The 16,624-nt window shown below is 32.7% G+C and overlaps 1 protein-coding gene across 2 annotated transcripts in view; it reads right to left on the bottom strand.

Moving 5' to 3' along the window:
* Positions 1 to 16,624, bottom strand: part of FSIP2 (fibrous sheath interacting protein 2) — a 99,500-nt gene that overhangs the window by 78,183 nt on the left and 4,693 nt on the right. The window contains exons 3-9 of one of the 2 annotated variants that reach the window (XM_055108840.1): positions 13,462 to 13,623; positions 12,335 to 12,424; positions 11,170 to 11,309; positions 9,943 to 10,084; positions 9,330 to 9,440; positions 2,910 to 3,036; positions 480 to 566 (exon numbers count right to left, since the gene is read on the bottom strand). In XM_055108840.1, coding sequence (XP_054964815.1) covers positions 480 to 566; positions 2,910 to 3,036; positions 9,330 to 9,440; positions 9,943 to 10,084; positions 11,170 to 11,309; positions 12,335 to 12,424; positions 13,462 to 13,623 — 859 coding nt within the window. The remainder of the gene's footprint in view (positions 1 to 479; positions 567 to 2,909; positions 3,037 to 9,329; positions 9,441 to 9,942; positions 10,085 to 11,169; positions 11,310 to 12,334; positions 12,425 to 13,461; positions 13,624 to 16,624) is intronic. The other variant, XM_034954621.2, reaches the window with a different exon arrangement.

The following is a 16,624-nucleotide window of genomic DNA, read 5'->3' as shown; positions in this document are numbered from 1 at the left end:
AGGATTTTTATATTGTAATTTGGGCTTATAGTCTTTCAATGAGCTCTAATGAACAACATGAAGTGACATAACATAAGTTAAAAGATAATAAAGTGATGTTACATTAAAGGCCACAGTGAATCTGGAGTAAATATACTTAATTTCTGACATATTTCAGAGTTTTCTGAGATTATTTTGAGCAAAAATATTTTCTGCAAGTTGGTAGGCATGCTGTATTATATATTTAATAGTAACATAACCTTCATTTAATTTTCTAAAATAATAATGTCAGGTTCAAAACAGTAAATCAATTATCTGGTTATCAAATTCTAAAAGCAATAAAGGCCACATAGCTCTTGATAAGCGTCACTCAAAATCAGTTATTTGACAAAAAGAAAACAGGATTTGTCTGCAGTTAAGTGAAAAAAAGTTGTTACAAAACTGTCTTTCCCCAAATTATTGTTTAGTATCTAGTGTTTCTTGTCACAATATTCAATTACCATGTGTTTCTTTATACGTATTCTGGTCTCCAGCAGGATAAACTAACATTATATCTTCAGAAGTCTTCTTTTTATTCTTTGGAGAAGCTTAAAGAAATACAATAAAACATTTATTTTTACTTATGATGATGACAGAATTACCCAAGATAGACTACTTATCCTTTTATGCCCAAGAGGAGGTGAACTATATGCTAATCTGTATGTGGGATTGCGAGAGAAATTGGAGAAGATACAGTGATGTGAAATGGGAGAAAAGACAATTCTTGAAATATTATCCCTTAATATTAAAAGACACATTTGGAGGGATAGAATGTTTTTCTAGCAGAAAAGGAAATCTGCACCTGGCTCAACTGAAACATGTCATTTTCCATCTGGGTGCATAACAACATAGTGGCTGGGCTGAAGACTCAGCAGTCCACAGTGACTGTTGTAATTCTTGGATATGCCTTGCTGCCTGGCATAAGCAAATGCACATATATATTCCCTTCTTTGTAATAAATGTAATTGTAGTTTTGCTTTTCTAACTATTAAGGTGGCAAAAGGTCCTCACTGCATGTGTGCTCAAGGGGCTGTTATTAGAGATGTAAACTATAAGAGTGATCTGTTTCCCCATTCACTGATCACTGAGCAGATTCTTCTGATACTTCCTTTCTTTTACTTTCTCTGTCCCACTAGAAGTTGTTTACTTGTTGGAAGATAACAACATTACCATAGTGGTATAATTCAATTTAATTTGTGCCATGGATATTCTTTCTATTCTGACTCTTTGATAATATAAATTAAGCTCATTTACATACTACTTCTTCTTCAACAGTGTATCTAAATAACAAATGTTTAAGCTACAGAAATTATTCCTACTATATGAGAAAGTTAATGAAGATGTGGGAATTTTTATAGTTACTGAAGTGATTTCATATCTGAGGCATGATATTGCTGTCATTGCCTCAATGAACTAAACAGATAGAATTAATCAATTTAGCAAACGTGTACTTAGTGTATATGCTTTGCATGGTGTTCTATTGAATACAAAGGTGGGAGTTTACTATTATAAATGATTAAGACAGCGGGAAGTATGTAATAAGTGAATTAAAAGTGGTGCAAACTACTTGAGAGATTCACAGAAAAGGGACCTTCCAGTTAGGGTTATCAACAATGACTTTTTGGCGTGTAATTTACAGTGGGGCTTAAAGAACTGTAGGATTTTGATAAATGGAGATGGTAATCAGGTCATTCTAAATTGAGAAAAATTGGATAGAGAGAGGCAGAGAAGTCAGAAAGGTAACAAGTGTTTTAGGAATGATCAGTAGTCTAATTTAACTAAACAACAAAATAAATTAAGTTCTTACTATATGCTAGAATTTTTACACTCTTTATAGGAATTATCTAGGAGTATTATCTTCATTTGCAGATAACGAAACTGGCTTAGGGAGGTTAAATAATTTGCCCAAGCCATAACATCGCTAGAAAATGATGAAACAGGATTGGACTTCCACAATCCAATTCCAGAGCCTGTGCATATCACCACTAGATCATAGCTGCCATCTTCAAGTATGTAGTGTAAAATAAAGTTGAAAAGTTAGGTGAAGACTGAACTCTAGATGCTGATAAATGCTTGCTGAAGCAGTCTGAGCTTCATTTAATAGGTAATAGCTTTAAGGGTGGAGGAAGAAACCATGAGAACAGAGTTTTAAATGTAGCAAGTGACAGTACAAAATGGATTTGAGGCAGGTAAAAAGAAGACTCAACAGAGGCTAGTTGGTAATCTACTGGAGTGACACAGGAAAGTTCTGACCTAGAAATGGGATTGATGAGATACTATGACAATAGCTGCATGGAAAATAATCAGTTTCTTTCCTGGTACTACACAGTCAAAGATAGTTAAAACAAGTCTACGTTTTTGCATTCTGGCCATGAAATTTTATCTAATATCGAAGCGAAAAACCCATTGTAATTTTATAATGTTATAAATAAAGGAAGCTGGTAGAGGCTGGGCATAACAAAGCCATTCCTCCTTTGAAACTTTCTTCATTTTTTCTTTCTTCATTTATTTCTTCCTTCTTTTTTTTCCTAATTCTGTACCACCTCCCTTTCTTACTGGTTGGCAACATAATAGAACACCATGTTGGTATATAATAGTGGTTATCCTAGATACAAGTTTGTATCATTTTAGTAATTACTTTAAATATAGGGAGGTTGGTTACAAATGCAGTACAGGCAAGACTGTCTCCTGAGCCAATTGATGAGATTGTTATAATTTGTTATCATTGTTACATATATGCCTACTTTTCAACTTGAACTATACTACAGAAATGCCTAGAACAATGTCTGGCACAAAGGGAGAAACAAGTGTAAATACACAGAGTATTACACAAGGATTTTTACATAGATAATCATTTTCTACTTAGCTACATCATCTTTTAATGTTCTCACATTCACCATGTGTTCCATCTTGACCTCTGTATTTAAATGTATTTTTTCCTATATCTTCTCCGTTAAAGCCAGTATCTTGCATTTTTTGTAAATGATAAGCCATTTTTTTCTCTAGAAGATCTTGTTTCTACAATATTAAAGAAAATATATTGGTTAATATTAACTTGCCATTTAGAAATGTAAAACAAATCATTTAAAATGTGACAATATTTTGAAAATGGATAATCAGTCCTGTCTTGATTTGTAATGTTACAAAAATAAGAGAGTAGTAAGGGGCAAATTTCCATTTGTGATCAAACACAAAGAATATATTTAACATGTATGCAATTTACCACTCTACATACCATCAGAGAACTAATTCAGTTTCTGATCAGACAGGGTATCTTATTCATACCTGTCCTGGTGAGTTTAAGTAATTTCTTAATCATCTTCAATTGGAAGATTCCTGAGGGCTTAACCAAATATCACTCAGGTCTACCAGAGGTAAACATAATATAGTACATAAAATGTGACTTCCCTTTGTGAATTTCTGGGCTAGTATTGAATGTACTAGAAACAAGATAAATCCATACAGAATGAACCCCAGAGATTCTTAGAGGGTTCTTGCAGTATTTAGCAAGAAAATGGATTAGCATATGTAAAAAAAACTACCCAAGACTACAGTAAAGATCTTCCTAAAGGACTGGAGAAAACAGTCACTGCAACCTATCTAGGGATAGAAAACATGCCTATTCCCCCTAGAAATATTTCACTGGAAAAACCTCATGAGTCATAGGGCATTGAGTAGAGTACTAAGATGGATCTTAACTCAGTAGTAGGAAACAACTAGCCCCAGATAAAACATGGCTGTCACCCCGCCAGCAAATCATAAAAGGCAAGACCTGTACAATCAAATTGTTTCCAAATAAATTATCTACATCAAAAAAGCTAAATAATATTTATAAGAAGATAAAAATATTCAGTATACAAAGTAAAATTCATGTCTGGCATCCAATCAAAGAATACTAGGCATGTAAAGAAGCAGGGGAATATGACTTATAAAAGAAGTAGATCTATCAACTGAAATGGACTCAAAAATGACACAAATGTTGGAATTAAAGACAAGAAACAATACAGCAACATAAGATTGCAATTTGTATATAAACAAAGTGAAGAAGAGATATGGGAGACATAACAAGGTCCAAAAGCAATTTTCAAATATGTGAGATGAGCAATACCATGGATGTATTAATGGCACATCCATTAATAGAGAAGTGAATAAATGAAAAGATTTCAGTGAGATATGGGACAACTTCAAGCAGCCTAATATGCCTGAAGAGAGGAGAGAAAAGATAAAATAAATATTAGATAATAATATCCTAAAATGTTTCAAATTTGATGAAAACCGTAAACCCACAGGTCCAAGAAGCCCAAAACACCAATGCGTAGAAAACAAGAAAAATTTCACCAAGTCATAATAATCAAATTTCTCAAAACTAGGGATAAAAAGAAAAATTTTAAAGTTTCCAGAAAAACAAATCATGTTACATAGAGAAAAATAAAGTTTAAAGACAGTAGAATTCTTCTTGGAATCAATGTAGAGAAGAAAGTTAAACAGCATCTTTAAAGTACTAAAATAAAATAAAAAAAAGTCAATGGTGAATTCTATACCCAGTTGATGTTAACCCATATATACTCAAAAAAAAGTTTTCAAAAATAAAGTATAAGTCTTTTGCAGACATACAAAAGTAAGTTGTACTAGGAGCAATGTTAAAGAAAGCCCTTCAGACAGAAAAAAAAATGATAGCAGATGAAAATATGGGTATACAAAAAAAGAGTGAAGAGCATAAAAAATTTTAAGTATCTGGCCAAATATATGACTTATTAACATCAGGATAAAAGATAAATGATAGTTTAGACAAACTTAGCAATGTATTGTGGGATTTATTACGTATATGTATATAAATAAAATGAATGACCAAAATAGCATAAAGGCCAAAGGGAAAAAAATAAAGCATAATACTGTAAAGCTCTTATACTATATGTGAAATGGTATAATACAGTATAATAACACTTTAAGAGCTACCCTAATAAATTAAAGACATAAACTGTAATCCTTAAAGCAACTGGTAAATTTCAAACAAAGAAGCAATATACAAAATAGATACAAAGGGATCATTAAAAATCAAAAGAAAAAGGCAGAAAATGAAGAAAAGAACATAGATGAGACAAATAAAAAAATAATGAGATGACAGACATAAAACTAATCATGTTAATAATCGCACTAAATGTAAATGCTACAAACACCTCAATTACAGGCAGTTGTCAGATTTGATATGAAACCAAAGCCCATCTATATGAGTAGTAACCACACACACACACACACACACACACACACACAGAAAAATAAAGACCCAAATTTGGTCTTAAAAGTAAAACACAAGAAAATAATACGCCGTGCTAACAGTAATCAAAGTAAAGCTGAAGTGGCAATGTTAATATTACATGTAATATTAGAGCAAAGAATAATAACAGGAAAATAAAATATTTTCATAACAATAAACAAATCAAATCACCAACAGACATAACAATTCTAGCCATTTTTTACCTAATACTGAGCTTCAAATAAAACAAAAACTGAGATACTAGACAAATCCAAAAATATAGTCAGAGATTTTAATAACTCTTTCTCTCAATAATTGAGAGAACAAGTAGACAGAAATTGAGCTAGGACTTGGATTTGAACAATTCTATCAATGAACTTGATATCTAGAGAACAGTTATAAAATACTTCACCCAACAACAGTAGAAAGAAGTTTTTTTCAGGTGTACATTCGTAATTTACCCAAAATGACCAGCGTTTGGGATGATAAAATAATCTCAATATATTTAAAAAGATTTGGGAAATAAAAGTCTTTTCTCTGACCACAATAAAAGTAAATTTGAAATCAATAACAGAAAGATCTTGGACACACTCCAAATATTTAGAAGCTAAATGACACATTTTTAAGTAACCAATGAATCAAACATAAAATTAAAAGGGAAATTAAAGTATTTTGAATTGAATAAATATAAAACATCGTATATCAAAAAAAATCTGGAGACTCTTGATAGACCAGTGTTAGGGAAAAACTTAAGAGTACTAAATTTCTGTATTAGAAAAGAGGAAGGGTCTTGAATTAATGACTTCCACCTAAAAAGAAAAAAGGTATTTAACAAAAAGATCAGAACAGAAATCAACAAAATAGAAAAAAAAAACCAGAGAAATGCATTAAAACTAAAAACTAGCAGTTTGAGAAAATCAGAAAAAGAGAAATAAGAAGAAAAAGAAAAAGTAACTCTAGCCAGGACTGATAAGGAAAAAAGAAGTTACAAATTACCATGTCAGTAAGGAAAGTGGGTGACATCACCAGAGTCTAGAAATACTCAAATGATAACAAAGGAATGTTATAAACAACTTTTGTCAATAAATCCCACAAATCAGATGAAATGAAAAAATTCCTAGAATACACTATCAAAACTTTTAAAAAGAATGTTTTGGATAGGTATGTAGTTAAGTATCTCCCCACAAAGAAACCTCATACCCAAATGTCTTCACTGATAAATTCCATAAAATATATAAAAAATAAACAATACCAATTCTAAAATAATTTTTTCAAAAATCTGAAGATGGAATACATAGAGATTTATGGTATAAGGCCAGCATTACCCTGATACCAAAATCAGAGAAGGGTAGTGCAAGAAAACTACATTTTGCACTAACATCTCTAGTGCAAAATTCTAAACAAAATGTTGGCAAATTTAATACAACAATATGTAAAATGATAATACAATCAGACCAAGTATATTGGTTTAATGATCTTTTGTTCAGGATTCATTTAACATTCAAAAATCAATTTATGTTATCTACTAAGCAATGAACCACAAAGGAAAACCTACATATGAATTCAATAAAACCACAGAAGAAAATGTTTGACAAAATCTTACATCCATTTCTGATAGAAATGTTCAGCAAACTAGAAATATAAGAAAATTTCCTCATCCCAATGAATGACACCTGTAAAAAAAACCCATACCTAACCCTAAAATTAATGGCGACGACTTAATCCTTTCCCCTTGAGATCACTAGCAAAGAGAGGCACTAACAAACAAATCACCAGTGAAAAATAGCTAGTATGTCTGCTTCTATTCAGCATTACACTGAAGGTTTCAAGCAGTGTGATCAAGAAAGAAAAAAAAATTAAAGGAACTCATCAGAAGAAATAAAACTCCCTTTATTCACAGAAATGATCATCTATGTAAACTATTAATTGGCATCTAGAAAAAAGAACTACTAGAACTGATTATTGATTGTTAACAATGCAAGATACAAGATGAATATAAATAAATCAGATGTTTTTCTAAATGCTAGCATTAAGTATTCAAAGTTTGAAATTTAAGAAATATAAATTACAATAGCATAAAATGTATGAAATACCTAGGGATGAATTTATGAAAGGATATATAAGAACAGTACACTGCAAACTACATAGCACTGTTAAGAGAAATTAAGAAGACCTACATAAATGGAGCGACATATGTGGTTCATGAGTTGAAAGACTCAATATTATCAGGAGGTAAATTGTGCCCAAACTGACCTATAGAGTTAATGCAAATCCAATTTAAAAAACTCAGCAAGACGTTTTGGTAGAAATTAATAAGCTGATGCTATAATTTATATGGAAATACAAAGGGCTTGGGATTAACTAAAACAACTGAAATAGAAAAATGTGTAAGACTGACATGACAGATTCAAAGAATTATTAAAGGTACAGCAATCAAACAAATAGGTCAAAGAATAGAAGAGAGTCGAAAAATAGATCCACACAAATAATTTTTGACAAAGATATTAAGAGCAAAATCTAAACTATGATAAGACATAATTTGCAGTGAAAAAATATATAATGTCAAATCTGAAAATCATGACATAATAATGTAATGAAACACAAAGGAATTCAAAATTTCTTATAGTAAAACAAGATTCACAAAAGACAATTGTAAAATAACTCCATTGGAAATATCAGTGTTCAAATGGCTCTGCCATTAGCACAGCTTAGGCAGCCTGTGGTGTTATCATGCTTACAGTCAGTGACCATGTCTAATGGGCACTCCTCCCAGGCTGATTTGATCAGTTGCATTAGTCTTCACTAAAACTGACCAACATTCTTTGGGTAGTAATTGACATTAGGCAAAAGGAGAAGAATCTAGTGCATTCAATTGCTTCTGGAAAACAAAGATACTTTCTCTTTTTTTTTTGAGATGGAGTCTTGCTCTGCCGCCCAGAGATGTGCAGTTTTAGAGCAAAATGAAGAGGACAACTTGGTGAGACTTCTCATTGAAAAATAGTGAAAAACTGAGTATTAGAAAATATTAATCATAACTATGGCTGGGCGTGGTGGCTGACACCTGTAATCCCAGCCCTTCAGGAGGACAAGGTGGGAGAATCATTTGAGCTCAGGAGTTTGAGACCAGCCTGGGCAACATAGCAAAAACCTGTCTCTACAAAAAATAAATAAATAAATAAAAATAAAGAAGAAAGAAAAACAAAAAAGAAAGAAGAAAAATAATAATCAGGTAAATTGGAATAAGCTGAGCCTGCAAAATGAGCAGTGAGTCTCTGATGGTACTGAAAGGTACAGGTAACAAACAGAATGAAAGAGAAGCATACATATTTAAACTTTCAATATTTTTACAAAATTGCTATGTAACAGTATATGTCAATACAAACCAAATTGTGTAAATCTTACATTCATACCTAGGTTTGTTAACAATAACCTACCTAAAATTGCCATTTAGAATTTTAGATCAACATTTATCAACATGCTAAGTTGACAATGGCATTTTATTACATGAAAAAAACAGCCTACAGAACAGCTTGCAATGCTTGTTTTTAATTATTAATTGGAAAAAATAAATATTATTGGAAACATTGTTGGGGGGTGTATGTGTATATGTGAGAACTAAAAAGTTGATAGGGTGGTGCTGGTAGGATTTTTCTCTTTCTTTTTATTGATTTACACTTTAAATCACAAAATCTTATATATTATTAAAGATAAAAAGTTAAGCTAAATAAAATTAACTGGTGAGGAAAAATTGAGAAATCCGACAAAGAACTGCTGGTTCTAAAAAAAGTTAATCAGTCATTTAATTTTTTCATAGTAATTACAAGTATGGTTTATGGTGTAAAAATAAAGCCAAAAATAGTTATATCACATAATAGAGCAGTACCTTTTATATGATAGTCAAAAATACTAAAAATGTCCATAACTTGCAGTTTTATATCATGCATATCATTTGGAGTAACTGGGCAACAGTCATCTCACAAAGTGATTTGTACTTCAAAAAACCAAAACAAAATCTTCTCTTCGAACAGCTCAAGTTAGAGGTTAAAGCTCACCCTACCTTCCTGTCACTCTCTTCTCTGTTTCTATGCCGTTGTTCTTCTATCCTCTCTTCTCTTTTAACATCTTCTGCCATCCTTGTCAGAAGTAACATCTCTTTTGTCTTCCATTCCTAGAAATCACAATGTTACTGCACTTGGTGTGTGTGCCTTTCACAACAATATCTTTGTATTTTGTCCCACCAAAAAGTATATTAAACAAGTCAGGGCCTAATAGAAATCAGGTTAAGCATAATGAAAGGCATACGTTCGGTTTAGAATATACTTTTCTTACTACACTCTTATTAGGAATGCAAATATGATACTTTTTACTAAAGCTAAATTTCAAAAAATTTTTGTCTCCACAATAAGGGCATTAAGAGAGTTAGATAGTGTCTAGTTAACTTTCTAACTGTTCTTTAAGAGCAGAAATTGGCTTATATACGTACTTTGTGGTATCCACCTCATTATTTTATGTAACAACTTGTATATTATAGCTATGAAGGAAATTTAATGGTAACAAATTATTTTGAACTGAAATGACTTCAAGCAGCACAATGTACAGTTAAAATTATTTACAAAAGCAACAACTGTACACAATTTTTCTTTTAATATTTTAAAGTTGTTGTCTCTCACCTCTTCTATTTTTCTACGAAGAGTAAGTTTTCTTCTTGTGTGTTCCCGCTGTCGTCTTTCTTCTCTATCCATTAGGAATAGGCGTTGTTCTTCTGCTGTGCGTTCAAGTTGTTCTAGTTTTCTACTTATCATATCCAAATATCTGAGTATGAGTGCAAATATTGCTAAAGGTGAATTGGCTGTTTCTTTTATGATGGCATCATCTGCTATGCCATTCCCAAACCACTTCCTTGCTTGCCTTTCATTTCTTGAACTACAAGAATTTTACTGTTTTTCTGTCAGTCCTGTTTATAAACCTTTAAAACAGCCTAACCCACCAGCTCACCATGTTTTACTTATTATAAGGTCTCTCCACTACACAAGTATCTGATATAATGGCAAAGATAATGGTAAAAAGCAGAGCAAAGTTACTCAAAACATTTTGCACAGTAAGCATTCATAACTCAGTAGGTTTAAGAATATGACCTTGCAAAAAAGGCTGAAATAACTGAAACAGTAACTTCAAATGTGGAAAAAAAAACAGTCCATTTGAATTCTCTAAGAAAAACTGGGCACTGGGTTCCTTGTAATTTACAAGTCCTTGAACAAATCTCTCATCTGTAGTCTGGATCTCTGGTACATCAATATGTATTATGGCAATAATACCATATAATGAAACCATGGAATGAATATAAAAGTCAGGTAATAAAAGTCAGCCCAATTCCTTACCGCATCCCTAGTGAAGGAAAAAGAACTATAACATCCTTTACTTCCTAAGAAATGGGCTTGTCCATGGAATGGCCATGATTGAATATGACTGAGTCATATTTAAATGAGCTTACAATCTTTTTTATAGACAGCACATATTTATATATTGGCATCAGTTATTCCAAACTTACTTTTTTTGACTTTGCACTAACTTCCTCAAAAAATGCTGTCAGTTCTTAAAGATGAATCTTAAAAAGCTGTTATTGTTTGAATATATTGTTTCTATATTCTAATATAGAAAGATTTTGAATCTAATTTTTCTTTCAATAACCAGTTTGGCTTATCCCTTGGGCGTCCAGCAACCCTAACCCCTCTGGTAGAAAATTCTTCCACCTCTTGGTTTCACTTCCTTCCTCTACACTCTGAGGGATCCAGGAGAATGGTGTCTAGTACTTAAATTGTCTTCAATTCTTTCTAGTATTTTCCAGCTTATTTGGGTCCACAACATACCCATAAAATATGCCTCAACTTTAATCTTACCTATGCCTCATCAGCCGCTCCTGGTCCTTAATAGATTCAGTGCCCTCCTTTAACAACCAGTTTTGGACTTGTGCAACATCACAATGTTGAGGGATTTGATTGTTTTCCGGTATGTTATGTAGCTGTTTTGCAAGTATTCTCTATTTAAGAAACATGTGTATTACATATATATAATGCTTTTTACATTTCCCAGAAATAAAACCATTTAAATTTATATATTTTATAAATGCTTAATTCTGTTTAATTGCATTTACATCTATTTTGAATCCATTAAAGACACAGACAAGTAAACCAAAATTAAGATTTATCTCTGAAAATAAAAGGTAAACATTTCAGTTTATTTGTCTACCTATTCTAAATAAGTTAAATAAAAATATGCAGGAAGTAGAGAAGAAACACTGGGCACAGAATGAAGTGGGGAAAGTACAGAATACTTAGAAATATAGTAAAGTCTTTCTCGTTTGTATTTAACCCTTTTATCTTTAGGACATACATTTGCAAACACTCATGTAAATATACCTTTCTCACTTTGATCCAAACCTCTTGACCCTAAAATCTGAATTCACACAAACACACACACCCCCGCCCCACACACACACCTTTAAGTCAAAAATCAAAAGGAAGTCACTATCCATAACCATTCACTCTACACCCAATCATTCTACTTCACATTCAAGAACAACATTTTGTTCACATTCAAGAACAACATTTTTACAGGTGCACGTGTATGAGTACAAACACAGAGTGTACATATTCTTGAATCACTGTAGAACACTACAGATAATTATTGTTCTTTTCCTATGGCTCAAACTGTTTTAGGTTTCAATTTAAGAATCTTTCTGCCACAAGAGATGTTTGTTATTGGCATTAGCTCAGGGGGAAACAACACATCTGACTAGCAATTTAGTTATTGAATTATGCCAGCTACCACTGGTGTGTTGATAGATAACCCAGTCCCTTTGCCATTCTTGGCCAAATATAGCAAAATTAAAATACTGTTTATTCCTACTGTAAATTTTCACTTGGAAAAAATATTCAATTACTTTGACAATAATAAAGGGTCAATAATAAAGGGTCAAAATATTATTAGAAGAACACTCTACATATAATCAAGCATTTCTTCCAAACTCTGTGTAAATAAACCAAATTTAAGTATTTAACTTACTTGTTCTTTTATATAGTTTCTCTCAAAGTCTAATTTTAAACTGGTAAGATATTGCCTGTACTTATTCAATTCTCTCAAGGTACATACAACCTACAAACAAAAATGAAAGCAGATGGATATTTTAAAAATGCTTGATATGTTAATATTACATAAATATTTGAAATATATTTTTAAATCATTAAATTGATTTAAAAATAACTTAAAAAATAGCAGTGACATAAAATTTGATGACATTTTGGCATAAAGAGTAATAAACTGCTAACAATCTTGTAAGTAATATCTCTCTGCATTTGTTAATCAGCAATAAATTTCTATCCAAAAACATTACTTAGGCTGAGGCAGGAGGATCTCTTGAGGCCAGGAGTTTGAGATGAGCCTGGGCAACATAGCAAGACCCCATCTCTTAAAAAAAAAAATTAACCAGCTGGGCAGCATGTGCCTGTAGTCCCAGCTACTCAGGATGCTGATGCGGGAACACAGCTTTAGCCCAGGAGGTCAGGCTGCAGTGAGCCATGATTGCGCCATTGCACTCCTGTGTAGGCAACAAAGTGAGAACCTGTCTCTAAAAAATATACACATATTACTTTATTAATATTACTTATATCATAAAAGGAGTTTAGTGCACACAATTAGTTATCACAGTAATAATTTCAATTAGCTGTAATTGGATTATAATTGTAAGTGTAATAACATTGTTCGACTCCAATAAGAATATACTCTATCAAGATTCTCACAGATTGAATTTTGCTAAGTTTCTGTTTCATCTCAAGTTTTTAAAAGTATATGGAACATAATTCTTGACAAGTATACAGTGCCATTAAAGACAGAGAAAGAAGGCTATAATACACGTGGGAAAATAATGTATCTTTGTATTCTCAAATTATTTGTCAATAATCTTTTTATATTACAAAGAAAAAAGATGAAGGAAGAAGTACTTTCATTTAGCAACAACTATTGTCTGATTTCTCTTGATTCAAATACTGAGAAATTTATAGAACTGCCTATTAAGTATTGTCTCATGACCAAGTTAAAAGTGACACAGGCCCCCCGAGTGAGGTACAGAAACAAGTTTATATCAAGTTTTAAAGGGTTTCATTGATTAAAAAAAGAAGTAATTTTCAACCCACTTTATTATTGCTGGTGATGTAGCCACCTTTCTTTAATCTCTTCAAAATATCTTTGCGCTTATAGTATGCTTTTAAATGTGGATCATGGAGGCTTTTATATTGGTTTTCCAAAAGTCGACAATAGGGATCAGTCAGGTTAAAACCATAAGAAGGTCGAAAAAGCTGCAAACACAGATTCAAAAATATGTAAAATTAATGCATTTTCACTTTAAATAATCTATCAAAATGATTAGAATGTTCATTGAAAATAAAATGTGCCAAAAGAATCTGAAATGGGGAAAAACAGCCACAGAAAAATTGGAGTTGGGCATGCTTTCCTGCCTTTCCTTTCCTCTCTCCTCAGCTGCGTAAATTATCCCAAAGACTCACCTTAACCCAATCAGTTCCTCCTCTAATCCTCTTCAGCCCCTGACTCTCAGCCAAATAAGAAAAGAGAAGAGGAAAAGAAAGGGAATAGCATATAGTTTGTTTTATGGTACAAAGCCAACGCTAGGATTCTCTCTTTTCCTCCTCCCTCTCTCAAATCAAAATATTCTATTCAAAAGATAAAAGGATTAATAGTAATTATGATTATATTTCAATCATCTTAAAATGAACAAAAATAACAAAATGTTTCATCAAAATTTATGAAAATAACTTTAACAAATAGTAGAAGTAAAACTTAGATGTTAACGATTTTGAGTTAAAGAGTCATTGCATCTTGAGGTTTTTAATGCAAGGAACCGACAATCTCTGAGTGCTAGAGTAAGAAGAATACCTGAGGTCTATATTATGCAGTTCACCTTATTAAAGAACCAATTTTAAATAATATTTATAGAAATTGAAGTTTTTCTATTTGTGTGAAGACCAAATACACCTTTAGGCAACAGCCATTAACATATAAAAGGAGGAAAAGATAATCAGTTTCTAGTCATGTTTCTTATATCTGCTGCATTAGAGAAAACAGCTGAGTTATTCAATCTCACCATGAATTAAAACATTAGCAAAGTGAGTTTTTTGGTGTGAGTTCTCAGTTTTTCAATAGCAAGATGGTGATAATGGCTTATTGGGGGACCTCTGAAATGGAAAAAGTAGAGAATAAGAGTAGGAAGTTGTGTTAAGGCTGTTTTTACATCTCTTCTTTCTGTTTTAAGTTTGCTGGGCCAGAAAAACTAAGTTTTATAATAGCTCAAAATATGTTAAATCAGGCACTGGCTCAGGAGACAGATAATTGGAGTATGTGGGTAATATGGGAAACCAGAGAGCACCTGCCCTATTTGCAGGCACGAAATTCAATTTATACTACCACAACAACACTAAGCACCAATCCCGACATGTCTAGAGGCACCAATTTGGGACCTCTGTTTCCAGTCTGGCTGTAACCACAGTTGCAGTCCAATTCCTGAACACTATGGAGGCTGGCTGGGTTGGACCCTAATAAGAACTCTCAAAAGGTAGGTAGGAGAATGCTTTGCATATGGGTAAAAGGTAGATGAGAGGAACAAAATAAGATACTAGCTCTTCCTTTGCATTTAAAAGCTTCTTTAAGTTTCTGACCTCTTGTTTAACATTAAACTTTAATTCCTTCCAAAGAGCCTAATTAGAAAGCTAGATTCCCTGGTTACCAATGCTTTCCTGAGAAGGCAAAGAAAGAACTCGTAAAGGGGAGAGTCTTGAATTCAGTGAATCCACATATGAAGCCCAGATCTTTCCTGGAAGGGAAACGATCAATAATAATAAGTCAAGGAGTAGATTGAATATTTCTTTCAGATGTTGACATTTAGCTGTAAACTTTTAAAAAATGTTAACTTTTAGCTGTGACAGGCATATGTTTCTCAAGACCAAACCTGAGCTCCTGACCTGTAAACTAAGAATACTTTTAAACAAATCCACCCATTTGAGCCAGAGTAACTTTTCTATTGACAATTAAAATAACTGGTTGCCCTTAAAAGGTGACTATTAACCATTACCTCACGAAGGAGAGTACACTGAAAGAGAAAATTCTTCTGAGAAATTGTATGGTGCCTAATTATCATTAAATGAATAAATTTTGGGAGAATTAATGTAATAAAAAATAGAACATCTTTTTGAAAAGTAGTAGACAAGTGAATTAATGGTCGACAGAGAAAATGGCAATAGAGTAAAAGAATATATTTGAGGGAGGAGACAAAAGCCACAGTTCTAAGTTTATACACTAAAGAGGAATTATATCACCTGTAATGGAATAAATTTCAAGCACGTTTTTGCAAAGTTAGTTTGTGTGGATGTGACTCAAGTTGTGTGAAGTTGGTATATTTGTAGTTCACTTGCTCTAATCTAGTAGAACAGATTAGTTTTTTTTAAAGAGCAATTATACCTTTTTTCAGAAACAAAACTTGTTTTAAGAAATCATGTTTATTTAGTGTGTTAGATTGACTGTATGCCCCCAAAATTCATATGCAATCCTAATCTTCAGTGTGATGGCATTAGGAGCTGGGGCCTTGGGGGATAATTAAGTCATGAGGGTGGAGTCCTCATCAAGGGAGATAATGTTCCTATAGAGACCACAGGGAACTCTCCAGCCTTCTTTCTACCATGCAGGGAGGTAATAATGAAAGGACTTCAAAGGACCCCCACCAGAATCTGACCATGCTGGTGTCCTGATCTTGGACTTCCAGCTCCAGAACAATGATAAATAAATTTACGTTATTTCTAAGCCACCCAGTCTATGGTACATTGTTATAACAGCCTGAACTGTATAAGACATTAAGCAAGTATCAAATACCAAGGGGTTCTACTTATTTCTGATGACATCATAGACATTAGAAGGGTAAGTGGGCCACTTAGAATTCTTTCTTGTGGAACTTTTTGCAAAACTGATAAAAGCAACCAGTCAACAAGAATGTAGTAAACCTCCTTCAGCATTGACTACTTAGTCAAAGGCTGGGGAGGTTTGGGGGTAGGTGTGGTGTTGAGGACTAAAAACATGAAAAGGCTTAAGGGAAGTACACACTATAATCCAGTATGATTAACTATGGTTTGTGTAAGTGAGATCACACAAATCAAGGGCAACGTGAACTCTAAGCAAAAATAAGCTAATGGGGGGGCTATCACAGTTCAGAGAATCTTGATAGCTCAGATTCATAGACTGGGGAGAAGAAGACAAGGTATGCCAGGTTTGGGGGCAAAGTTGACAAAATACTGA

Source organism: Pan paniscus, chromosome 13 (genome assembly GCF_029289425.2).
Source record: "Pan paniscus chromosome 13, NHGRI_mPanPan1-v2.0_pri, whole genome shotgun sequence".
NCBI classification, from domain to species: domain Eukaryota; kingdom Metazoa; phylum Chordata; class Mammalia; order Primates; family Hominidae; genus Pan; species Pan paniscus.
This window is presented reverse-complemented; position numbering and strand designations above follow the sequence as displayed.